Source organism: Leucopleurus acutus, assembly GCF_964270905.1.
Source record: "Leucopleurus acutus genome assembly, chromosome: 11".
In the NCBI taxonomy this organism is placed as follows: Eukaryota; Metazoa; Chordata; class Mammalia; order Artiodactyla; family Delphinidae; genus Leucopleurus; species Leucopleurus acutus.
The window spans coordinates 45937945-45962451 of NC_139152.1; the positions used below are offsets into that span (position 1 = coordinate 45937945).

The window sequence follows — 24507 nt, forward strand, 5'->3', positions numbered from 1 at the left end:
AGCTGCCCGTATAATTATCTGACCATCAGCAGGACTGAAATAACAATCTAATGAGAGCAAAATGATACAGTAAGTACCATGTAATCAGTGAGTTACGGTTATTACGGCTTTTTGTACCCTCTCACCCAACACTGAATGGGGGGCCAGACCCGGTCTCTGGGCCCGGGGAGTCACACACAGGCAGTTTCATTGAGAGCCTGCTCCTGGTCCTTGGGGCTCCCTTGAGACCAATGAGTGTGGGTAACAGGGCCACAGAGAGAGGGGCAGGAGTCTCTGTGAAGACTGAGCCTTCCTGATCCCTCTCCTTTCCTCCCCTGACACCTTCAGTGGAAGCCAGTGCAAAGAAAGCCATCAGTGAGCTGCTATTGCTGTGTGTGGGAAGATGGTGTCGAGGCAGACGGTTCCGTGTTTTGACAAGACACTTCCCCGGGGGACTCACACTTGCATACCAAGTGGAAGAGCTGTCAGCCCACTCGGGCCCAGGGTCCAGCCCAGACAGCTCCAGGCAGACAGACCGGAGCCCGCCAGGGTCAACACTGGGACCTTCCCCACACTTCCCAGACTATAATCACAATAAAGCCAACACACAGCACTGTGTGCCAGGCACTGTTCTGAACACTTTACCTAGACTCAAAACCACAGCCCTGCAAGGTAATACTGTGACCCCTGTTGTTCAGATGAGGAAATTGAGACACAGAAGGGTTTTGTAACCTGGCCAAGGGACACAGCTAGTGAGTGGCAGGATTCGAACTCAGGCCATGCTCATATTCATTACACTGCACAGAGCGATTAAGATATAGTTTCCAGCTACTCCCCATTAGATTTCAGAGTTTGTTGCATTTCTTGCTAAATCACCCTTGCAAATAACTATATAGTGGACCCGGTAACCCGAGATTCTGAATGATCTGAATGGTTTCAGCCTGCCTGGGAAGCAAAATGCTTCACCTGTGAATAGATGTGGTACCTGTAATTATCAGATGATGATCTCTCCACCTTTTGCACAAATCACAAGAATGGAGTCCAAACAAGAGAAGCTGCTCATCAAAGAAACCCCAGGGGAAACCCCTCCCTTGCCATTTCCTACCACTCAGCCATAAGCAGGGGTCCATGAGACTGGAAAGAGATGAGAAACAGGGTGTGTGTGTGTCTGTGTGTGTGTGTCTGTGTGTGTGTGATCACAGGCAAGCACACACTTCTAAGTGTCAGGCACTGGTAGTGTATTTAGGCCATTAATTATGAGCATTAATACACATAGCATCAGAGGAAATGCTCCAATGCTCCTCTGGCAACCTACTCCCCCCACATACACACACACAGTCCCCTCTCCTCTCCCTAAGTACTTACTTCATTCCACATTGGAGGGATACTTGAAGGTGCCAAAGCTGGGGACGTTCTCTTGGTTCACATCAATAGGATTGTCTGTGGTGAAGTAAACAGTGTAGTTAGGAGGGATTTTTCTGCATATGACCTTCACCCTGACCCAATAGCAAAGGGCTGGCTATGAAGGACAGCTTTGGAAGACAGGGTTGGGAAGTAGACGGATGCTCTGTTTGGGAGATGGGGGCGGGGGGCGGGGGAGAAGCAGAGCTTGCCTGACCCCCTCCCAGCTGCAGCAGAACTATCTTATAAAGGTCTCCGTCCTGTGCTCCCGGGGAGGGCTGGACTGTGGACCCAAGCCGATTGGGTAGAAGGGGCAGAGGAACCCTCACTGTAGCTAAGAAAAGTCCTGTCTTTCCCTCTGGTGACAAATATGAAGCAGCTGACTTCTGCTACATCTTTGCCAGCACTCTAGCCCTTCCACCGACTTCCACATCTTCCTACCTGGCCGGATGTTCCTCTTGCCCATGAGACCCACAAAGAAGTCATGCATGTCACCTGCAGAAACAGGGCCAACATTTTCAGCGGTGATAGTGAGGGGCTGATACATTTCCCCAGACATGTGTCAAGACTTCTGAGGTTGGGCTTCTGGTCTCCGTTTCAGTGTCTCACCACAGCTTACTCCCCGCAGTTAGCAGGCTGTCCCCTAGGCCCACCCTCTCTGTCTACCTCTCCCTCCCCCACATTTCGAGAACTCTCTGAAATTCTCCCACCCAACAGGTACCTGGCTTAGAATCTTCACAGCCACCAAGAGATCCTCTTGGTTCCCACTAACCTACCAGCGGAGGGAGACTCCACCGTGCCCCGCACATCTGCTTCCTCTGGCTCTCAGCGGCCTCTCCCATTCAGGAAAGGCTGGCTGAGCAGTTGCAGCTGGCATGCTGTTTGCGCCAGCTGAGCCGGGGCCAGCCGAAATAGTCACTGGGCCCTGTGCCCATGGAGCTCTAGGCAAGTGGTCAGCAGAGATCAGCAGGGAGAAGAGGCTACTCACGTTTCTGGGGAAGTGACGACTCCTTAGGACCTGTGAAGCAAGAACAGGCATGTAACTGGGGAAAGGAATCTGCAAAGTGATGATTAGAGGGGGTTCAGATCACAGCCCTCAATAATTCACTAAGCCATCTCCAGTCTCCTTCCCACGCGAAGGGGTCTCCCAGGCCTATTTAATCTTCAGAATCCTGCCCCACACGCCCCTCTGCCCGGGGCTGCTTCCTACCCACGCTAGCCTTGCTCAGCATTTTGAGCAATCCATCTAGGGAGACTGAGCGGCTGTCATAGAGTCTCCGGAGCAACGACGGGGGCAGCTGGTAGAGATTCGAGTCCTTCTGGGGAGAGAAACAAAGAGGGCTGAGGAGGATGCTCACACCCAATCCACTCACTCTTTCCCCACAAGAAATGGCCTCTTCTTGAGCTCATCACAGCTGAACTTAACATCCTATTTCTTTCAGGATTTCCTCTGGTGTACACTAGAAGCGAAGTAGGCTCTCAAAGTGTGGTCCATGGACCAGCAGCATCGCCGCTGGGAGCTTGTTAAAAATACATAATCTTGGTCTACGCCAGACCTACTGAGACAGAATCTGCATCTTAACCATGCCCCCAGGTGATTCATAGGCACAGCAAGGTTTGGGAAGCACATGTAAAGGGAACACATTGGGCATCCCTGTAGGCCGACCAACTGTCCCGGTTTGCCCAGGCATGTGGGGCTTTCAGTGTTCAAGCTGGGACAGTCCCAGGAAAGCTGGGAGTTGGTCATGCTATATCCCAAGCTCAAAGGGGACTGACCCTTGGGGCCCCCTCCCAGCTCCTGCCACCTCTCAGTGAGAAGGGCCATTGGTTCTTTTCTCCCTGGCACACCCGGAACCCGTTTGACCAACGATGTGGTTTCCCCACTAAGTGAATGAGCCAGGAATTCCCGCACTCACAAGAAAGGCTCATCAGACAGAGCTAGTGTCCTCTGGTCTGTGCTCCATGATTGAGTCACAGACAGGACTCGGTCCTGGGGACAGGTGGGGGTAGGCAGTCAGGGCCACCAGCAATCCTGAAATTGCCCCCACTCTGCACTGCGTCCGTGGATGTTTCTCTCCCTGCGTTTCCCACCACCTCGCCCCCTCTTTTCTTCTGCATCAGGTTTCTGCCTCTGTTTTTGTCTCCCTCTCCCCTCTCTCCCCTGGATTTAGAATTTCACGAAGGCAGCATGCTCAGAATGAAGCCTCTTCTTCCCCTCCACAGATGAACCCCATTCTAGACCTGCTGCCAAACAGGGGTTCTTTCTCATCTTGGTGGTTTCTTTTTTAGCAACTTGGGCACAGCAGGATGGTTGGTGGGCACACATCACGCACCCAGTTTATTGCGGCTGCAGAGAGATAATGACAATTGATCATGTTTGGAGATTTTCACCTTGAATCTCAGCGGTTCCTCTCTCTCCAGAGCCTAGGGGTCCTTGGGCGGCTGAGCACACGCAGATGGGCATTTACCCAGGATGCACCCACACACGTGCCAACCTGGCTGCCCAGGCACACATACATCCTACTCCCGTTCCGTCCCAATTTCCCTCATCCTCTCGGACCTGCAGGGAGAAGGGGCAGGATGGCAAGCTCTATTTTATTGACCAAGAGGGGCAAGGTCTCAAAGCAAGTTTGTCTCAGAGGAACAGACCCAGATATTCTGACTGTCTCCAGCTGGAACTTTGGGCTCCAAACACAGTGTCCAGCCCATATTTGGCACTCGCTGTGTGTTTTTTGAACTGGTTCTGGTCTTTTGGAGCTGGTGCAACTACTGCAAGGATGCCAACCTATCATACCTTGGGACACCTCACCAGCTGGATGAAGGCTGGTGTCTCTCTCTTTGCCCAGCCCACAACTTCCCACGCAGCCACTTCCCCAAATTGTTCGAATACTCTGCGCACCTCCTGTAATGAGATGCTAAACAGATCTGAGCTGGAGAGGCAGTTAGACTTCACACACTGAATATGTAGTAAGTTCCACCTGTAATCATCTTAAAAGCATTCGTACCAATGTAACTGCTGTCTTGTCAAAACCTTGAGAAGACTTCCTCCCTGCTCTCCCCCAGTACCCCTACCCTGACAACTCCTACTCTTTTTCTTAGATGAACTTTGGAAATTGGGGCCCAACCTGTTTTGTGGGGTCTTTTCCTATCCTGACTCAGCAGAGGCTAGAGGGGGACATGGGAGAGGAGGGAAGAAAGGGTTGGAATGTTAGGAGCACCTGAGGTTATTGGGGGTGGATGAGCAGGGGACAAGGGAATTTATTTGAATTTTGAAAAAAAAATACATATAGCTGATAGGTAAAAGAGCACACAAATGACTATTGGGGAGAGAAATTCTGACTGTGTTTCATACCATCCAGGAAGTGGGGAGGATCTGCCCCCCTGCAAAGGGACAGAACCTGAGCTGGACCATAGGGAACCTGAGACAACGCTATCTTACCCCTCACAGTACCACCCAATCACCAGGTCACCACACAATCAACCAACCAAACAACATATTAGTGCCGCACATTTTATGTACAAGGTGTCAAAGACATGCAGAGGGACAGAGACACTGACAGACATACTGGGAGAACATGAGGCCACTGGAGAGGCTGCGCTGTCCAACCCTCTGATGGGTAACTCCCAGCCCGCCCGTCCCACCTTCCTCCCTACCACGGTGGGACAGGCAGAGTGCAGCCTTATGATGCTGCCCAGTACTCTGCCAGGCTGGGTGAGCCAGAGTGGGTGCCTTACCTTGCTGTGGCTCCCACCAGGCACCACCTGTTCCTGTGACTCCTCACACACCGCCCCAAAACTCCGAGCCAAGCTGAGGGCCAGGATAACTGCGAACAGCAGGGCACTCCTCATGATGCCTAGGAGTGCAGACGGACAGGACGGAGGGAAGGCAAGGAGGAGGAGGACACAACACAGGTGCAAACATGGGAGACGTTCATGACTAGCAGCCTGGCTTGACCCTGCTTCCCCAGCCCCCAACTCTCCCGCCCAAGCCTTAGTCTGGGAGAGTCTCTGAGCTGGGAAGCGCTCAGTTTCCCTGCTCCCCCATCACATATTTCCCCAGGATATGCACCTGGCAATGAGCAATGGCGCAATAATGTGGGGGACTCTAGCCTCCCAGGGAAGATAATAGATTTATAGGACGTGCATGGGTCTATTTCCTTAGTCGGCTTGAGGAGGGATCCTGGGTGCTATTTTCCAGCCCTAGGTACCCCAAGACTTAGGCAAAAACTTTCTAATATAGGAAGAATCAGTCTGTACCCACAGGCTCCAAACACTACATCAACCCCCATTGACTCCTGTTCACCTTCCCAGTATCCTGCTCCCCGATCAAAGGCTGCCACCTTTATTCCCTCCTGACTCTGCCCCTGTCCTTTGGTGCCAGCTCCTGTCCATCCAACATTCTGCCGCTTGTGCCTACCTGTGGAGCAGCTCTGAGCCTGGGGCAGATGGTCCGGCAGGATCAGGGAGCTGGCCGGGAGCACTGTCCGCTCCCCACACACTCTGCTGGTGCTGCCGTGAAGAGAGAAACAGGGAGTGGAGGGGCTTGGGGAATGTGGCAGGAGCTCCGGCCCAGCTCCCAGATAAAGGCTCTGGGAGGGTCTGGGGGAGCCGGGGGAGGGGCTGAGAATCACCAATCCCAGGGTGGCTGGAGGGGAGGGGGAGGCTGGTGGGGGGAAGAGGGATATAGGCTGCAGACACACACACACACACACACACACACACACACACACACACACACACACACACACACACACACACACACACACACACACACACACCCCCACAAACCCAGCAGTGAACGGTGGTTATCCAGCAGCCCACAGTCCAATAGCCCCTGAGCTGTGCATGCTAAGGGATGATGTTGTGTATGGTTTGTCACAAAATTTCCATGCCGGAGCCTACTCAACAGGTGTGGTCCCTGGGCTCTTTCTCCTCCTTGGCCACCCACCAGCTCTTTGCCCTTTAAACTTCCAGCCTCAACTGCCTGGCCAAAACAATTTCCGCCAGGTGCTGCTCTGGCCCTTCTACCACCAGGATGAGCAGGCTCAGGTCCCTGACGATTGAGAGGTGAGTCTGGCACACCCTCCAGTCCTCAGTTCTCCCTCTGTCCTCCTCCCGGCTGGAGCTGACCCATCGCGTTGGTCCTCAGACCAGTAGGGTTGGTACTTCTCCCCACTAGTGAATGCAGAAAACTCCAGGGTCTGCCCCCCTCCACCTCCCCAGTGCCAGAGCCTCTCCCCATGGCCTCCCACCCCACTCTTGACCCCTGAATCAGCCTGACGTAGTTGCATCCTTCCAGGGTTCTGACTTCTATCCTTCCTGCTGTCATCTCTGAAAGGAGGGACAGAGCACCATGGCTGAGCTCTTCCCCTACCCTCACCCCCGCTCCAGCATTGATCTCTTAACTGCTTCCTTTTCTCCTCACAGTTGCATTTTTTTCCACTCTAATCTGTCTCCCTACAGCTCAGGCATCTTCTCCCCTGAACTTTCAAGCCTCTAGTTCACGCCCCACAGTCGAGGGGCCTTATTCTGCTCACTTCACACCCAAGGTAAGAGAATCCCAGGGGAGAGGCAGAGTCAGGATCTGATCCAGATCCAGAAAGAAAAGACCCAGAGAGAAAAACATACTGCTGTAGGAGACGAGGGGAGGGAAAGAGAAAGCCGGCTCCAGAGCAATCATCACTCTTAGCATTTATAATGGGTGCAGAATTTGAACATTTGCAAGACGCTTCGGCAGAGAGCAATCCAACTGATTTTCATCACCTCCACCGTGTGAGTAGGAAATATTCCTATTTTCAGATGAGAGAACTGAGGCTCAAAAAATTCAGTCACATGCTCTAGGACATATAGCTATTGGAGAACAGCCTCAAATTTAGGTTTTTCTCACTCCAAACTTCCCCTTCATTTTACTGCACTGGTCTGTACTTTGACCAGTAAGGGAACAGTTAAGTCTCCCAGAGGGAGTTGGGGGTCCACCTCTCCAAAAGACCTGGAGATTTGGGACCTTGTACTCTTCTACATCTTGGGATTGGGAAGAGAATCATAGCTCTGTTGCATATTTACTACAAAGACTTCTGCTCACCAGCACCTTCCCCAATCACCCTATTTAAAATTACTACCACTCCATTCTCCATATCCCTTCATTTCTTTTCTTCATATATTACATCAAACATACTACAATTTTACTTATGGTCTGTCTACCCCACATCCCACCAGAATGTCAGCATTATAAGGGCAAGGACTTCCGTCGCTTTACTGTTGGATTCCTAGCTCTATAGTGCTTGGCATATAATAGGTGCTCAATAAAAATGTATTTATAAAACAAAAAAGCAAGTCTGAGTCCAGCTTCTTGCATTGCGGCCCACAATGTGGATCCTCCACAGAGCCTCTCAAGCACTGCTAGGGTCCTGAAATGTTTGTCTCCCCACCCTACCCACCCTGGGGTTTGGGCCATACTGAGAAGTCATTCCGGCTTCACGGGGCCCCATGTTCATCCCCGAGTGAGGGCAGCAGCTAGGTCTCAAGGCCCCTTAATTATGTGAGAGGCCAATGGGGCCTCAATAAAGGCTTCCCATTACCCAGCTAATTACAGGGCTCTGTGGGGCAACCATGGCCCAGGACTCAGGGTTGGGAGCCATTAGTGGAATAAAAGGTAGAAGTGGAAGGCTGTTTACATGTTAATGGCATGACTTGTTCATGCCTTTGAGAAGCTCTGATGCTATTCCTAATTGGACCAGGTCATCTCCCACCTCCTCCTCTTCTCCTCCCTCACCAATCTGGAAAAGGAGGTCCAAGCTGGGCAGGCTGGAGGAAATTGGGGGTGCAGTAGGAAGAATGTGTTAGACTGAGGGCTAAGAACAAAAGCCTCCTGGGTCCCATCTCTACATCAGCCTCCCTCCCCCACCAACCCATCCATCCCTGCCCCCAAGCCCTGGGACTAGGGAAGCAAGGATTCAGCAAAGGTCCGTCATGAATAATCTCCTTTGATGATGAGGCATCTCACAGAGGATGGCAGGAGCCAAGGATGGGGGGAGCAAGGGAATGGCAGGGAGAATTGACCACCTCTTGATCTCTGGGGATTAGCAAAGACTTGAAAAAGCTGATGCTAAGTCAGAGAGGTGATGAAGGAGGGAGGCTTTGGAGGGCTAGGGCAGGCTGGGCTTCACTTTGCCCACAAATCATATGCAAATGACATGTAAAGCAGGTGCTGCAGCTACAGAGAACCTAGGTGTGTTTCCTTTGAACACTTACTCTTTGAGTCACACCTCAGACACTAACTGTCACTGGCCTAGCGGAGCAGGATCCCTAGCAGACCATCCCTCCGGAGCCCCCCCTCTTTATTGCTGGTGCAGGTTGGGGGTGAAGCCAGTAAAACACTGAGCTGAGATGCTTTAATCGGCCCTTCCCAGGGGTCCAGGTGGGGCACGTGACTGTGCGCGCAAGCTGGCCTGCGTATGTCCACAACATGCACAGCTTGGGCGCGACACGTGGACCCCTTCGACATTCTGGAGGGGTGCCGCGGGCTGCTGGGGGAGGGGGCTGGGCCATATGTGACAATGGGTGGAGATACCAGTGAGGACTGGAAGGATGCCGAGTCCTGTGGCCAGGACACAGTCGGGAGACAACCCACAGCACGAGGAGAAGAGTCCCTCAGAGCCTGGGGAAGAAATGGGCTGAGCCAAGAGGGCTGAGCTAGAGTGGTTTGTGCTGTGAGATGCTCAAATGGCCCCTCTTGGGGGCTAGGGGACTCCAGGATGGCTTGTGCCCCTCAGAGGCTCAAACAGCCTAGACTTTGAGAGAGCTGGACTGGCTGTGAGCGGGGGGGGCAGCAGAACTTCAGCTTCTCCCATCATGATGGAGCCAATTCAAGCCCTATAACAACAGGTGGGGAAACTGAGCCCCTATAGGCTTCAGGGGACAAAAACACACACTCCTGAGCTCCAGAAGAGAAGAGAAGCAGAGACAGGAAAGAGGAGGAGGGAGGGAGAGATGGGAGAGTAAAGAAGAGAGGACCCCCCACACACCTCCCTCAGCCTACCGTCTATCCACATGACTGACGGGGGGAGGACAGGAAAGAGAGCAGGGGCCCCAGCCCTCCCCGCTCCTACCATTCCCAGCCCGGAGAGCTGACAGTGCCTTCAGCCCTGGGAAAGGAAAAGCAGGATAGGGAGCAGCAGCTGCATATTCTCCTGAAATTGCTTCTGAAATGACCAGACACTTCACTGGGAAAGTGACGACAATTTGGGCCCTGGGAGCAGCAGATGAGGCGAGAGCGGGGGCGGTCAGGCTCTGGTCACCACCCCCCTCTCGGCCTGGTTCTGAGAAGTAAAGGATGGGGGAACTGTTGGGGGTGGCGGAAGGGTGGCCAGAGCCCCAACTCTGGACACGGCTCCCCACGACAGCTCTAACCCCTCACCCACTGGGAAGGGCTGCCTCCCTGGGCCCCATCTCGGCTCAGAGCAGGGTGTGCCAGAACACGGGGCTGGCTTGTGCTCTGAGGGCTAGATTAATCTGCAGTCAGAGGATGAGCTAATCAGGTCTCCCGCCAGCGTGACCACCTGGAGAGTGAGCTGCCTGCCAGTGGAGGCTGAGGTGGAGGGAGACCCCAGCCTCAAGGCACCGTGAGCTCAGCGGAGACAGGGAAGAGGCAGGGAAGGCAGAGGTCCGAAAGGAGGCAGAGCCGTCCAGACAGAAACAAAAGGCAGCCATTTGTGTGCTCGCATAGAGCGCAGTCTACATTTTACTGCAAACCCAGGAGATGCTTGTTCCCCAAAGGTAGAGAGCAGAGTGGGAGAGGCTTAGACAAGACAGAATCTATGAGGAAATAGCCATGAAGGAAGTGGGGGAGGGTGATATTTAAAGCATTATACAAACTCTTACGTGTCACCATTAGTCAGAGCCCACAGCAACGGGGACAACGAGATGGTGTCAGACAGTTGGAAACCAAGAAAGAAATAATGACGATGACACATGGAAAATAAATGAAGATGAGAGAGGTCAGTCACAGGAATGGGGGAGTCCGGGTGGGGGGGCGTGTCCCCCTGTCAAGTGCCACCAGCTGCAGGCCCCAGCTGTGGGGCCGTGATTAGTAAGATAACTGTTGGCAGCAGCCTGGCATCTCTGGTGTACAGAAAGGAAAGGGGTGCCAGGGGGCAGGTGTGACAAAACCCAGTGCTGAGCTTGGGGTGGAGGGGGCTATGGAGCCGGGGACCCTGCATTCCCCAGCTCACCTCAGCTCGCATAAGCCCTCCAGCCTTGGGCCTCTTTCTGGGCTGAATCTCCAAAGGATCCCAGTTTCTGCCAAGACAGGGATCCTCACTTCTTCCCTCCAGGGACACACTTAATGAATCAGCTCATTGGCCACCTGCGACCTGAGCCCCGTCCCCGACTGCCCCACCCCCACCCCAGTCTCTCCAAACCCCGCCAGAGCTCAGCCGGTCAAGGAGCCCGGAGACAATTTCCCTTCTTCTTCATTCTTATTATCTGCATTAGCTGGCTCCAAGGAGCCTGAGGAGAGGAGAGGGAGGGGGGCAGAGGGTCTGAGTACAAGCCAGTGAAAAGGTGGGGGAACAGGGACCCACCCACATGACCATACGTTTGCAAAGCCTCTTGTTTTATTAGTGGGCAAAGAGGCTGAGGGCGGGAGGAAGCTAAGTTTGGAGAGAGGATTGGAAAGGATTGGGAGAAGCAAGGTCCTCTTCAAGGGTTCTGCACTCTCTGAGCCCCACCTCCCATCAGAGGGCTCAGGCACGGGAGCCTCCCACGAAGGTGGGTGGGTGGGAGTAGGGCCGGTGCTGGTCCAGCAAGAAGAAACTGCTGCACCTCCTCACTGTACCGTCACCTCCAGGCAACGACTCCCCTTCTTCTTGCAGCTCAGCTTGCCATTCCCACCACCCCCAGGGCCCTGGATGACCTTGACAGCCAAGCTGCTCTCCTTGAACCTCACTGAGAACCTGGAGGGGGAACAGACAGAAAGACAAAGCTAGTGCCCTCATCCCCTCACCCCTACTCCTGTATTTTCATGGTGGCTTCCCCTCCCCTTCTTGAGGCAAGTACATCCCCCCACCAGCCCCCTATGTCAGAAGACTCAAGGCCGCAGAGAACTTGGGTGGCCCTGACCCGACATAGTACGCTTCACTTTCTGACAGGACAAATTTTCCCGGTCACAATGACCGCCAGCTTGGTCATCTGCCCCAAGCCATCCCTCACCCCCAGCTCATGGCCTTACTCCTCAGTCACGGTGACTGGAAGCTGCCTCTGTGTGGCATCCAGCACAGCCCGGTACATCTTGGTCAGCAGTTCAATCACATGCTCGCTGACGAGCAGGAAGTCCCCCTTGGAGCCCACTGACGATATCTTAGGAAGGAGAGAAACAGCAGGGAAGGGATTCATTTTTTTCTCCTCAGGAGCAGCCCGGGAGATATCAAAGGCCCAGAGTGAGAGGTCTGCTCTCCATGGCCTCCAGCTCACCCCAGCCCTGTGATGCCCACCACCTTCTCCAGTCTGGGGCCCTGCCCCCACCCAGCTCTGATACCTCACTCAGATGCAGGCTAAAAAGCCCATCCTTGAAGCTGGTGACTGACACCCCGGCCACACTGTTTAGTGAGACGACAATCTTGGCCTGGGAATTCTTGGTGTCTGAGATAATCACGTGCCCCTTGGTCAGAAGGAGAATTCGAGAGGAAGTCTAGGGAAAGTGTGAGGAAGGGTTGTGATGCATCCCCACCCTTCCAGCTACCAGCCGAGGCTCTGGATCAGGCTGGGGGAGGAGTTCAGGATATGGGCCTTCACCTTGCCATTGCCACGGTTGACCTTCATCACCGTCTCAGCCACCAGAACAGGCCCTTCCTCCCTGCCCTTCAGCTTCTGTAGCTTGGGGTTTCCTTGCAGCCCAATGTAGTCACCGTGGAATGGAATAGGGACACTGAGGACACACGGGAGGTACGCAGTGGAGATAAGGTCCTTACCTCCGACCTCCAAGGTCCTTGTACCTCCCCCCCGAGTTCCCATCTTGGTCCTCCCGTGCTCCATCCCCCATCCTCTGCCGTACCCTGTGTCTCAGCGGTTCTCAGAGCACGGTCCAGGACCGACACCAGCATCCCCTAGGACCTTGTTAGAAAGGCAAATTCTTTGGCCCCACCCCAGACCTCCTAAAACAGAAACTCTGAGGAGGGCATGCAGCAACCTGGCTGTTATCCAGTCTGCCAGGTGATTCTGAGGCGCACTAAAGTTTGAGAACCACAGCTCTGTTCCACCTGGGGAATCTTCTCTTTGCTATTGATGAAGCTGCACAGGGTCTGGGAGGCACTCACCTCTGGGGGTATGAAGCCTTCTTGCCCTTGAACAGTTCGCTGGCACAGAGCTTCTCCCTTAGGACCTCTACCTGCTTCGGGGACAGCTGATCCCGGAATTTCTTGCACTGTGACAGGGGCGGGGAAGGAGGACACTTCAGAGAGGGCAGGGGCTGGAGGAGCACTGGGGAGGGGAAGGGGGACTGAGGGATGCTGGGGGAGGGGGATGGAAACAGTCAAATACAAGCCCCAGGAGGGCTGTGTGCCCACAGCACAGCACAAGGCCTACTCCCAGACAGGTGCTCAAAAGTATTTCTTGAGTAGAAGAACTCTGTGCTAAGTGAAACAAGCCAGACAAAAGGACAAATGTGGCATGAGTTCACTTATATGAGGTACCTAGACTAGTTAAATTCATAGAGACAGAAAGTAGATCACACTTTCTGGGGGCTGAGGGACAGAGGAATGGGGAGTTATTGCTTAATGTGTACAGAGTTTCAGTTTGGGATGATGAAAAATAGTATGGAGACAGATGGCGGTGCTGGTCGCACAACAATGCGAATGTGCTTAATGCCACTGAACTGTTTACTTAAAAATAGTTAAAATGGTAAATTTTATGTATTACCACAATAAAAAAAAAAATTTAAGTGGAAGAGGGAGGCAGAAGAGGAAAATCAGGAGGAGGAGAAAAAAAAAAAAAAGACAAATGAGAGAGGAGTTGCCTGAGCACCAGGAGAGGCTGCCCAGGCCCCGCTCACCTTCCATTGGTAGAAGAGCTTCTGAAGCTCGTGGTTAGCTGTGTTGAAGTACTTGTAAGGGGCAGCTGGCCACCTTTTGTCCAAGACATTGGTAGGCGGCAAATCGTTCTTCAGCCCCAGGAGGAATTTCTGTGCCTGGGTTGGGAGCAGGGGGGTTGGGAATGGGATGACGAGAAGACCTCCTGACAGGCAAACTGGCACCCAGATCCCACCACTTTGAGAAAGAAGGCCACCCACAGGGAGAAGCAACAAGTGCAGTTGAGGAGATGGAAGGGAGTTCCCTCCTGATCTCTTTCAGTGTGAATGCAGACTTGAGGTTGGGCAGTAAGAGCGTGATCGGGAGATGGAGGGGAGAGAAGGAGTAGTTCCAAGCAGATACCTTCTACACAGGGTGGTGAGGTGGGAGGAGCAATATGAAAACTGGCCTTAATATTTTGCTTCTGTAGCTTCCTATTCTCGAGGCTTATAATTGCCTACAGATGGCTGCCCCACTGTCTGTGTTAGCTATTGGACAGGTGCCAAATCTTCCCTCCTCTCTGCTCAGTCAAGGCCAACACCTCAACCTGGCATTCAAAGTCCTCTACTCAGAGCCCAACCTCATGTCACAGGGTCCCCTGCATTATCTAATCCTGGCACACCAACCAGACTGGACTCCCTGACTTGCCCTCTGCCCCGCCCATTCATTATCACTCTGTGCCTTAGCTCATGCTGCTCTCAGCTCAACTCTGCCAACCCAGATTCTACCTATCCTTTGAGATGCAGCTCAAAGCCCTCCCAGATTCCCTGGGCCAGTGGTGTCTCTCCTTTCTTTGAAGCCCCATAGCACGTTGTCTATACATTTGTTTTTGTACTACTGTGATTTGCATGGAAATCTCCCTCTTCAACAGGGTGAGTCTTTGGGAGTCAGGATGCTAGGTCCTGAGTTTTTTCACCATTCGACATCATTAAGCATCTGTTCTGTGCCTGGCACTGTTCTAGGTATGGGGACAGAGCAGTGAACAGAGTAAACAAAGTCTCTTCTCACTGAGTTTACATTCTACTGTGGGTGGAGAAGGAGACAGCCCACAAGCAAATAAACATAGACTGTAGCTTCCAATAATTATATACGCTATGATGCAAAAAAAAGCAGAACAGAGACAGGAATGAGTGGTAGCATATTCCAGACAAGAAGGAAAGCCAGTGTGACTGGGCTAAATTGAGCAAGAGAAGAAAAGATCAGAGAGTCGGTTAGCCAAGGAGAGATCATGAAGGGCCTTGTAGGCTGTGGTAAGGACATTTGGCTTTATGTGGGGTGAAATGGAACACCTTTAGAGGGTCTTAGAGGAAGAGTGACATAAACTGACTTAAGGTTTTACTTTTTACTTTTTAAAATGTAATACAACTTATTTTCTTATTTTGAAATTTTTAGAATTTGAGTGAAAGCTGAAACAACATTGCAATGAACATCTGAATAACATATACTTCTCACCTAAATTCACCAGCTGATAATGTTAACATCTTACCCTATCTTTGTGCTCTTTCTAACACACGCACACATAAATACAAATGCATGTAAGTATATAAATACACGCATATGTACAAATCTTGGCTACTATGGCATCCTAAAGTAGGTTACAGTTATCACGACATTTTCCTCTAAAGCTTAAGCACGCATTGCCCAAGAACCAGGATATTTTCCTACACAATCATGATTCTATCACCATACCTAAGAAAATTAACATTAATTGGACACACTCACCCAACAGTAATGTGTATGCAAATCTCTTCTAATGTCCTTTATAAACTTTAAAAATGTACTCTTTAACTTCGTTTTAATTTTTCCTGATCCAGGATCCAATCAAGTTTCACCCGTGGCATCTGACTGTTTAGTCTCCCCCAATCTAGAACAAGGACTCTTAAGTCTTTATATCTCAGGGAGCACCTAGCACCCTGTTTATTTATGGGATAGAATTACTGAAGGTATAGAAAATGACTTGACCTTGAACACTTCCAAATTTTTGGAATTTTTGTGAAAACTTTTTACTGAGATATTAGGTTAAAAAACTAAAATAGAAAAAGGCAGAACACACAGTGCATTGCTGTAACTCTCCAGGAACAATCCAAGCTCTTTGTACCTTCCACTACAAAGATCTAGTGGGCTTGGTCTAATCACCCTGGAGTCCCCAGTCCTTGGCCTGGTTTGATTTAATTCAATAAACATTCCTTAGCATGTCCCATAATCCCCCATGTTCCAACTGATGTGGAGATTCTGAGGTTTTTCTTTTGTTTTTTTAGATCTAGAAAGTTCTGCTTTCCCTATGCAGCCCTCCTGTCCACAGGTCTACCCAGAGCCATGGATACCTGGGTTGTCCAGGCCTCTGTGAGTGTGTTGGGAGTGGTGAGGCAGGAAGGGGAGGGGAACAGTCACAGGTGGTGGTTAAAACTAGAGTCAAATAGCTTGTATCCCAGCTCTACCACATACCAGCTATGGAACTCCTACAAGTTATTCAACCTCTCTGGGCCTTAGTTTTTACCAATAAAATGAGGGAGAGAGTATATTTTATTTTTAAAAAACATATACTTTGAATAACAATTTTCTGGGCATGTTTAACTAACCTAGGTAAGAAAACCATGGTGTTTAATTGTAAATAGATTGATATAAGATTGGACCAATACTTGATGTGTACAATTTCAGTATATAGGGTTTTGTGCTTTTAAAAAGAAAAGGTTGGGACTTCCCTGGTGGTGCAGTCGTTAAGAATCCACCTGCCAATGCAGGCGACACGGGTTCGATCCCTGGTCCAGGAAGATCCCACATGCTGTGGAGCAACTAAGCCCGTGCACCACAACTACTGAGCCCGCTTGCCACAGTTATTGAATCCCACAAGCCTGGAGCCCCGTGCTCTGCAACAAGAGAAGCCACCACAATGAGAAGACAGCACACTGCAATGAAGAGTAGCCCCTGCTCGCCACAACTAGAGAAAAGCCCATGTGCAGTGATGAAGACCCAAAGCAGCCAAAAAAAAAGTTCAATTAATTAATTAATTATAAAATAAAATGAGGGCAATATAAGGGCCTACCTCAGAGGGTTGTTGAAAGCATTAGAGTTAATGCATGTAAAGGGCTTAGCACATAGTAAGTGAGTTATAGGCAAGGCAATGGCAAAATATGGACTAGTCAGAAACACTGGGGCAATCAACGCCCTGTGGTCCCCTATACGCAGACTTCCACAGTGGGTCTGATTTATTGAAATACTGGTTTAAAGGCAACAGCTCCTGTGGTGACATTCAGCAGATGCCTGATGATATACAGGTGAAAGAGAAGGTAGACTAGAGGTCATTCAGGAGATAAGAGCAAAATCAGATTACAGGTCTCGGGTGTGCAGCAAGAGAGCACGTACTCTGGTAAGGCAGACACCCTGGAGCCTGCCTGAGGAGAGCCCTGGCAATGGAAGAGGCCTAGGACAATGGAGCTTCCCGGGGGAGGGGGAGGAGGACACAGTGAAGACTCAGGGAGGTGGGAAGAGGCCCAGAGCCCCCATTCCTCAACTTAGCCAAGGGAACAGAGAGGAGCTCCAATGCATCTCGTGTCTTTACGAGCAAAGTCAGTAAGAGTCCTAACAACCATCAAAAATCAAATCAGCCGAGGTCAGTTCTAATTCACTCCAGCCCTCTGTCCAAGATCTCCCGCTCTTCTCTCTGGTCTTTCCCAAGGTTTCAATGGAGTGCTGCTCTCCCCCATCTGGTTTCCCTCCAACACTTCTCAGAAGCACTGTTGCTATCGGATGTATGTCTCTGGAAATCACCCCTCTCTGTCCCTGTTTTCCTCTCACTGGAAACTGTCCATAGTTTGAACGTCCAGACCTGCTCTTGGCTTCTTCCTGCCCACCCTGACCCAAGTCCTCCAGAATTAAGGTCCTTCCTGAGATTCCGTTTCAGCCTGGCCTGCTACAGTGTCAGAAGAGATAGAAGGAAGCTATGACTCCTCCACCTTCACCCCCAGCCCTAAAATGAATCTCAGGAGGTTGGGTTACTTAACCCTATGTGTGTCCTCTCTCTGCTCTTCAATGAGGCGCAGCCTCTGCAACTGTTGTTAACCACCTAGCTCCAGTCTCTTCTCCAGCCTACTCACCATGGACTAGTTGGTGGGTGTGCTGGGACCCCTTCCTGCCACAAGGTTGCCTGCAGTGTCTATTCATGCCAAAATGTGCTCTGATTCTGCCCCTAGGCCCCTAGGCGCTGGGGGCCTCCCCGTGCAGGCTGCTGCCCCATCCCCTCTGCTCCCAGGGTTTAAGTACATCAGATAGAGGAGGCTCTTGGGGAAAAGCTTTGAGTCACCTCCTCTCAAACCCCACATACTTCCTCTTCCCAACCTGTCCCTCCCTCCTCAATGCCCCGTTTCCACCCTCAATCCCCACCACTTACCATGCTCTTGTAGATGAAATCTGACAAGGTGAGGGCAGCCCCTGACCGGAAGTACTTCCGATAATTCTTGCGAGCCTGGCAGGGACATACAAGAAAAGGGCCAAAGTAAAGATAGAGAGTTATACCTGGAAGATAGAAGACAGGCCTAGAAGAGGTTCTACTATTTTTCAACCACACAAAGAACAGAGTAAGGAAAAGAGCTGAGACTATAGCTGGAGGGAGAGAGTAAAGTCAGACAAGCTGGCAGTCAGGAGGACACTCAAAGCAGAAGGCAGAGCTCTGCTGCTAAGTCAGAAACACACCCAAGCATATATTCAGATCTCCCCAAGATGCATCCACACTCCCAGACACACACAGAGCAGACCCAGAAACACACCAAGACACAGACATACCATCACACACAGATGTGTCCTGGGTGAGGGCAGGACCTTCTCTCTGCTACTCTTCCCCACCAGCAGCAGCTGGCATGACCCGGAGGAGCCACGTGAGGGGAGGAAACCCCTCTCCCTTCCCCATTACCTTCCAACCTCTCACAAAAGCCTGGATCAACAATGCTGATGCCTTCATCTTCCCATAGCGTTTCTTTTGCTGTAGAAAACAGTGGGCCTGTTAGAAAAACTCCACCTCCTGAACCACCTCTCCGCTTCCCACTCTCCTATTAGAGTAAGGGGGATAGGACTTTGGGGGTGACAGATACCATGTTGCCCCGAAACCAAGAGGAAATGAGGATCTGACTCTTGCGCATCAGTTGGTAGTGGACGCGGCAGCGCCAGCCTCGGTACATCTTCTGTATGAGTGTGGCCAGCTGATGGATTCGTAGGCGCCTCTGATCTTCCAGGTGGAAAAGCTGTGGAGAGGTGAAAGGGGGGCAGAGAGGGGCTCACCTAGGGGAACCCCACGGCACCAAAGGTTTCCTAGCCAGTGTCTTATTCAATCGTTCCTTAGTCCTCTTATTCATTTATGCATTCATTCATTTAATAAGCAGCTACTGAGCTCTGACTCTTTAGCAGGCATTGTGCTAAGACTTGGAAACTCAGACACCCTGACTCTCAAGGAGTCCTGCTTCAGGCAGAGGCGCTCAGACCAGCAATGCAAGCACACTTAATTCCAGGGCTCAAGGCAGGCAGGGCAGGAACCCAAGAACTCAGTTCCCAGGGATAAAGTCCCTGCAGAGAGGAGACTTCCTCATCCACTATCCATTCCAGGTTCTAGAAGCTCCCGTCGCCCAGCCTCTCACTCACGTGGGCTCTCCAACTCTTCCACCTTCCAGCCCCACCAAACACAAGTGCACCCTCCAACTCACAGTCTTGGGGCTTCTGATGAAGATCTTTGTCCTCCCAAAGGCCAGCTCCTCTGAGGACACACTCAGCTCCCCCAGGACCTTCTCGACCCCCTCCCTACAGGAGCAGGTGGGGAAAGCTGCCAAAGGGCATCCCAGGGGAGGGTCCTCTCCCACCTGTCCTCTACCACCTTCCACCTCAGGAGAAGAGTTCAGGGTTCGGACAGACTTCAGAGCCTCTGAGAAGTGATCATTCAATTCATTTCCCCGAGAAGCCCCTTCACGAGCTTCAGCGATACACATGGCACCACCTGGTCTCTTCCCCCACAGAGGTTCCCTGCACTGCCCTTCCCTTCTCCCCAGTCTCCCACTGAGTCTTACCGGTCTCCACCGTCCCAGCGAGGCCAAGTGCTCCGGCTCAGCAATCGGTACCTTTCCAGGAAGGACCCGTAGGCCTGGCGGTAGGCATAGCCTGCTCGTCGCACTCGCACATTCTCCAGCAGCCCCAGGTACCGAGACTGGACGGCCACCAGCTCCAAGGAGAACTCACCTCGCTTCTGATGCTCATTGGGCTTTATACACCTGGTGGGAGGTAAGGCGAGGCCGGGGCTCCAGGAGCTTCACCCTTGCCAGTGTCACCCACCCTGGTCTCTACACCTCTATTCTGTACACATTCCCGTTAGCTGAAAATTTTTAGAGGAAGCAGACACACTGGCCTTCCCAGTTTCACTCACTATAGCATGGTCCCTACTTGACCATGACGCTCTCCCCCTTACAGGACTCTCAGCTCCTCAGCTGGCTCTGTTTTTCATGAGGCAAAGGGATCTGGTATCCTATTCCAGAGACAGCCACCCCCCCACCCCCGCACGGACATGTTCTACCATGCATGGACCCTGCAAGTGTCATCACAAATGCAGCATGTTCCCCTATGTGCCCAGCATGTCACCTGATGTAGTTGGGTTTCTTGGAATACAGGTTCTTCATGAGAATGGCCACAGAACCCTTGAACTGGACCCCAGCAGTTGGGGGGCGTTTGAGAGACGCCTGCTTTGGATCACCCTCAGGAAACAAGGACCGAAGGAGGGGGTGCTGGGCCTTCCACATGGCCTGGGACAAGTCCCGGAAGAGCAGGTCGTTATTCTTGTCGATGAAGCTGTTCACGTTGTAGGTCACCTGTACAGGAACAGCACTTGGTCTGGACAGCCCACCACATTGTCTGTCGTGCGCGTGGCCCCCCCAGTCTCACTGCGAAGTGTTCCTGGTTCTCACCTCCCCCCAGTGCCTCCCCCATTGCCTTCAGCCTGTGCCCAGGCCCTAGTCTTCACCCTCCAGCCCCGTGACATCACCTTGCCCGCGTAGTGGCAGATGCGGAAGCAGCTGAGGCCCATGCTGTGGTCATACTGGTGCTGGGCGTTCTGGGTGACTTTGCTCTCATAGTGGCCATGCTTGGAGAAGACCTGGTTCAGCTTTGCTAGGAAGGTGGAGTCACTGACCACCCCAGGCCGCAGGCACTCCTCGTCCAGCATGGCCAGGATGCCTCGTTGATTCTGGCCAGGGGAACACGATCAGCCCAACCTAGACCTGGTCCTTCAAGACGTCCACGTCCTCACTGCCGCCCCTCTGCCCCCTCATCCTTTGCCCTCTTTACCATCCTTATCAAGTGGGGTGGGGGAGGAGGGGAGAGAGAGACAGGGGAAGGGTGTTCAGGCTGCCTGGAGGGGGAGGTCCCAGAGATGAGAGAAGGATAACTTACATCCTCAATGAGGTTACAGATAATGCCATTATCAAAGTAGTCCACCTTCACCCACGGTATGCCCTGGCAACGGGAGATGACAAATTACACGGAGCAGGTCCAAGACAAGTCTCCAACGGTCTCACCAGAACCAGGCCCCCTTTCACCCACCCCACAAAGGACCATCAGAAAGCCCTATAGTTCAGAGGGGTCCTTGGTGTGGTTTCTATCACATCCTCATCCCTCCAAGGTTGATGGAGAATTTGTGGGGTGGGTGGGCAGACGTGTGGGAGGACCCAGAGCAGTTGTGAGAGAGGGTGAGACAGTGCAGAAAGCCATGTAGGTGCTGTAGGTTGGAGAAGGAAGTGGAATATGTTGGGTGAAGACTGGGATAGGGATTACCCCACTGTGGGAGTGGGGAAGGGTCCTTGAGTATGTAGAAGAGCAAATAGCCATACTGTTCTGGCAACAAGCTATGGAACCAAAGCACATAGGTGAGTTTATCATAAAACAACAAAGCTAATTTGATACATCTTCAAAGACCTTCATCAGTGATTCCCAAACTCCAGTGTGCATCACAGTCACCTGGAGGGCTTGTTAAAATACAGATGGCTGGGCCCCACCCCCAGGTTCTGATTCAGCAGGTCTGGGACAGGGCCTGGAAATCTGTCTTTCCAACATGTTCCCAGGGGACACTGCTGCTGCTGGTCCAGGACCACACTTTCAGAACAACTGATCTACATGATACTTTGGGGCTGTATAATTTGTTTTTTAAAAAGCAAGAATGGTATAGAAGCAGAAGACCCATAAGACCATGCATCTCTAATTTAGAGCTTTGCTGGGTAACAGGCCTATATACAGGAGAGCTCTGGACCAGCCAAGGGCCAGACCTCCCAGGCTCAGGCCATTCCCAGGTGTGGTTGGGGAACACGAGCCTTTCTCTTCCTGCTCCCTCACAGGTCTTTAGGGAATGCAGAGTGGAATCAAGTAAAGTTGCCCGCCCACTTCATCCCCAAAATACCTCCCCAACTGGCTAAATGAACAATCCTATGCAGCTATAGAAAAGCATCTTTATGTACTGATACAGAAAGGTCTCTTGTTAACTGGTGAAAGCAAGATGCAGAACAGAGTGTATTCATTGCCACTTGAATAAATTTTGAGGGGAAATATATTTACAGATTTTTTTGATTACACATAAAAGACGTCTGGAAGGAGGCCGACTTCAGTTGCCTCTAGATGCGGGGGGAGAACTAGGAAGCTGGGATGGGGTGGGAGGGAGACCTTTCTTTATACACCTTTTTAAGCTTTTTGAATCTTGAAGCATGGGAATGTATATCTATTTGCTAATTTAAAATTTTAAAGTAAAAACATACAAAACTAAAAAAACTTTTAGTTGTGACCACATTGCCTGAAATTCTGCCACAGCAGGTTCCTGAGGGCTCACAGGGAACATCCCTGGGAGGGTTTTGATGAGTGAGACTCAGCCATTCACACTTTGGAGTGAATTAGCTCAAACAGAGAGCTTTTCTAACACTTGGCCATAGGAAACTGGGGGGGGGGGGGGGGGGGGCGGGGTGCGGGCCGGGGGGGGGGAGGGTGTGCGGTTTTCGCTGACCAGGGGAAGGAGTGTGGAAACTTTGAGCCACGGGGCATTTCTGGTGAGAAAGTCTGGGTGCTACAAGAGGGGACGGCAACATCAGTCCAGCCCAGAGGAGACAAAAGATTCTGAGACGTCAGAGAAGGGCACCGAAAGGGATGTGGTAGGGTGCCAAGCCCAGGAGAAATGCCCCTTCTAGATTTGGCTCATAGCCTGCCCTGGGCCAAGCACAGCTGTCACTTCACTCTTGTCAGCCCTCTCCCCCACCCCTACCCACCCCAACACCCTTCCATCAATCTGCTCCCTTCCTCTCCTGGCCTGGAGGGCAGGATGGGGAACTGGAGAGCAGAGAATTAGGGCTTCTTGGTAATGCTGGAATATTCAGCTGTGCAAGGGAGACTTTCTGTCCTTAGTGTTCTCATCTGGGGACAATTGAGAGGAAGCTGTGATGAAGGAGAAAGATCTGGCATACGCCTAGAAGTCATCTGAGAGAGGGGAAGCAGGAAGTCCTCATTTACCTCTCTCTTATATTCCTCTTGCTCCTCTTTCAGCGTTATCTCTATGAACACCTGCTGTAGCTTCTCATTGCAGTAGTTGATCACAAATTGCTCAAAGCTATTATCCTGTGGTGGGTACACAGGTTAGAGAGTGAGACCAAGACACTTCCTCTGTCTCAGCCCTACCTCCCCTCTCTCACACCCCCCTTGGAGCCTGGCGCTCCTAACCCTCAGGAAGCAGGGTGCTGAGGTTGCTGAAGCTCTCTCACCTCTAATATTTCAAAGCCATAGATATCCAGGACCCCCATGACCTTCCTTTTCTCCCCAGTGCCCACCTGAAGAGGAGGAAAAGATAAATCTGAGGACCGGCCCTCTACACACCAGGCCAGGCCCCTCTGGGATGGATGTGAGTAAAGCAGGGAGCAAACAGAACTTGGGTGAGCTTGACCAAGCTGGCAAGGAATTGGTGTAATTTTACTCTCCCTTTTCCTCTATATGCTGAGGGACAAGCAAAGAGGGAGGAAAGGAGGAAAAGGAAGATGTAATAGATTCCAGGAAAATGCTCCCATGGTACAAAGTAGAAAGACGTTAAAATCTTCTCGGGAAAATAACCATCCCTTATATCTGTAGAGCATTTTACAAAAAATCCTATGATCTTATTTCATTAATCCATCTATCCCTATAAGGTGTGATTATTCCCATTCTATAGATGAAAAAAAATCGAACTTCAAAAGAGCTAAGCATTTACCCAAATCTAGATTCAAATCCTGTATTACCCTGCTGCCTTCTGGTAACAGATTCTAAATTGACAGCACTTTCACATACGAATTTTTAAATGATAGCTCTATTTTGACCGAATTTGCACACCATAAAATTTACCCTTTAAAAGTATACAATTCAGTGGGATTTTTTTTTCAGTATATTCAAAAGGTATACAACCACCACCACCAAATTCCAGAGCATTTTCATCATCCCCAGATGAAATCTTATACATGTAACCCATTAGCAGTCACTCCCTATTCCCCTGCCAACTGCTGACCTACTTCCCATCCCGATGGATTGCTTACTCTGGACATTTCATATAAATGGAACCATACAAAATGTGACCTTTTGTGTCTGGCTTCTTTCACTCAACATCTTTCCAAGGTTCATCCACGTTGAGCATGTATGAGCACTTCGTGCCTTTTAATGGCCAAATAATATCCCACTGTATGGATATACCACATTTTGTTTATCCATTCATTAGTTGATGTACACTGGGGTTGTTTCCACTTCTTGGCTATTATGAATAATGCCTCTATGAACATTTATGCACAGGTTTTTATGTGGACATCTGTTTTCAGTTCTTTTGGATATATACTTAGGAGTAGAATTGCTGGGTTATATGGTAACCACGTACACAATTTCATCTGATCCTCACTAAATCCTGTGAAACAAGTAGGCATTAGTGTGTCTCATTTCCCAAATCGGGAAACTGAGGTTCAGAATCTCTGTGAAACTGAAAGACCACACAGTTGGTAAGTAGGGAACCCAAATAGATGAACTCAAAAAAACAGAGATGTTTCCAAAACAC

The 24507-nt window shown here is 51.1% G+C and overlaps 2 protein-coding genes across 2 annotated transcripts in view; both read right to left on the minus strand.

Moving 5' to 3' along the window:
• Positions 1-1345: 1345 nt before the first annotated feature.
• On the minus strand, positions 1346-5229 carry TAC3 (tachykinin precursor 3; the record flags this gene model as incomplete). Its single annotated transcript, XM_082851213.1, has 5 exons — positions 1346-1419; positions 1822-1875; positions 2369-2398; positions 2591-2696; positions 5116-5229. The coding sequence occupies 5 exons, from the start codon at positions 5227-5229 to the stop codon at positions 1346-1348; spliced, it is 378 nt and encodes a 125-aa protein (XP_082707339.1).
• Positions 5230-11206: 5977 nt separating this feature from the next.
• MYO1A (myosin IA) overlaps positions 11207-24507 on the minus strand; it is a gene marked incomplete at its 3' end in the record, with an annotated part of 29202 nt that continues 15901 nt past the window's right edge. Inside the window, exons 13-28 of the mRNA XM_082851211.1 lie at positions 23204-23269; positions 22956-23060; positions 20862-20924; positions 20455-20655; positions 20055-20281; positions 19490-19690; positions 19133-19226; positions 18527-18676; positions 18349-18417; positions 17830-17904; positions 13427-13561; positions 12693-12799; positions 12172-12304; positions 11915-12067; positions 11609-11736; positions 11207-11333 (exon numbers count right to left, since the gene is read on the minus strand). Of these exons, the coding sequence (XP_082707337.1) occupies positions 11207-11333; positions 11609-11736; positions 11915-12067; positions 12172-12304; positions 12693-12799; positions 13427-13561; positions 17830-17904; positions 18349-18417; positions 18527-18676; positions 19133-19226; positions 19490-19690; positions 20055-20281; positions 20455-20655; positions 20862-20924; positions 22956-23060; positions 23204-23269 (2034 nt within the window). The remainder of the gene's footprint in view (positions 11334-11608; positions 11737-11914; positions 12068-12171; positions 12305-12692; positions 12800-13426; positions 13562-17829; positions 17905-18348; positions 18418-18526; positions 18677-19132; positions 19227-19489; positions 19691-20054; positions 20282-20454; positions 20656-20861; positions 20925-22955; positions 23061-23203; positions 23270-24507) is intronic.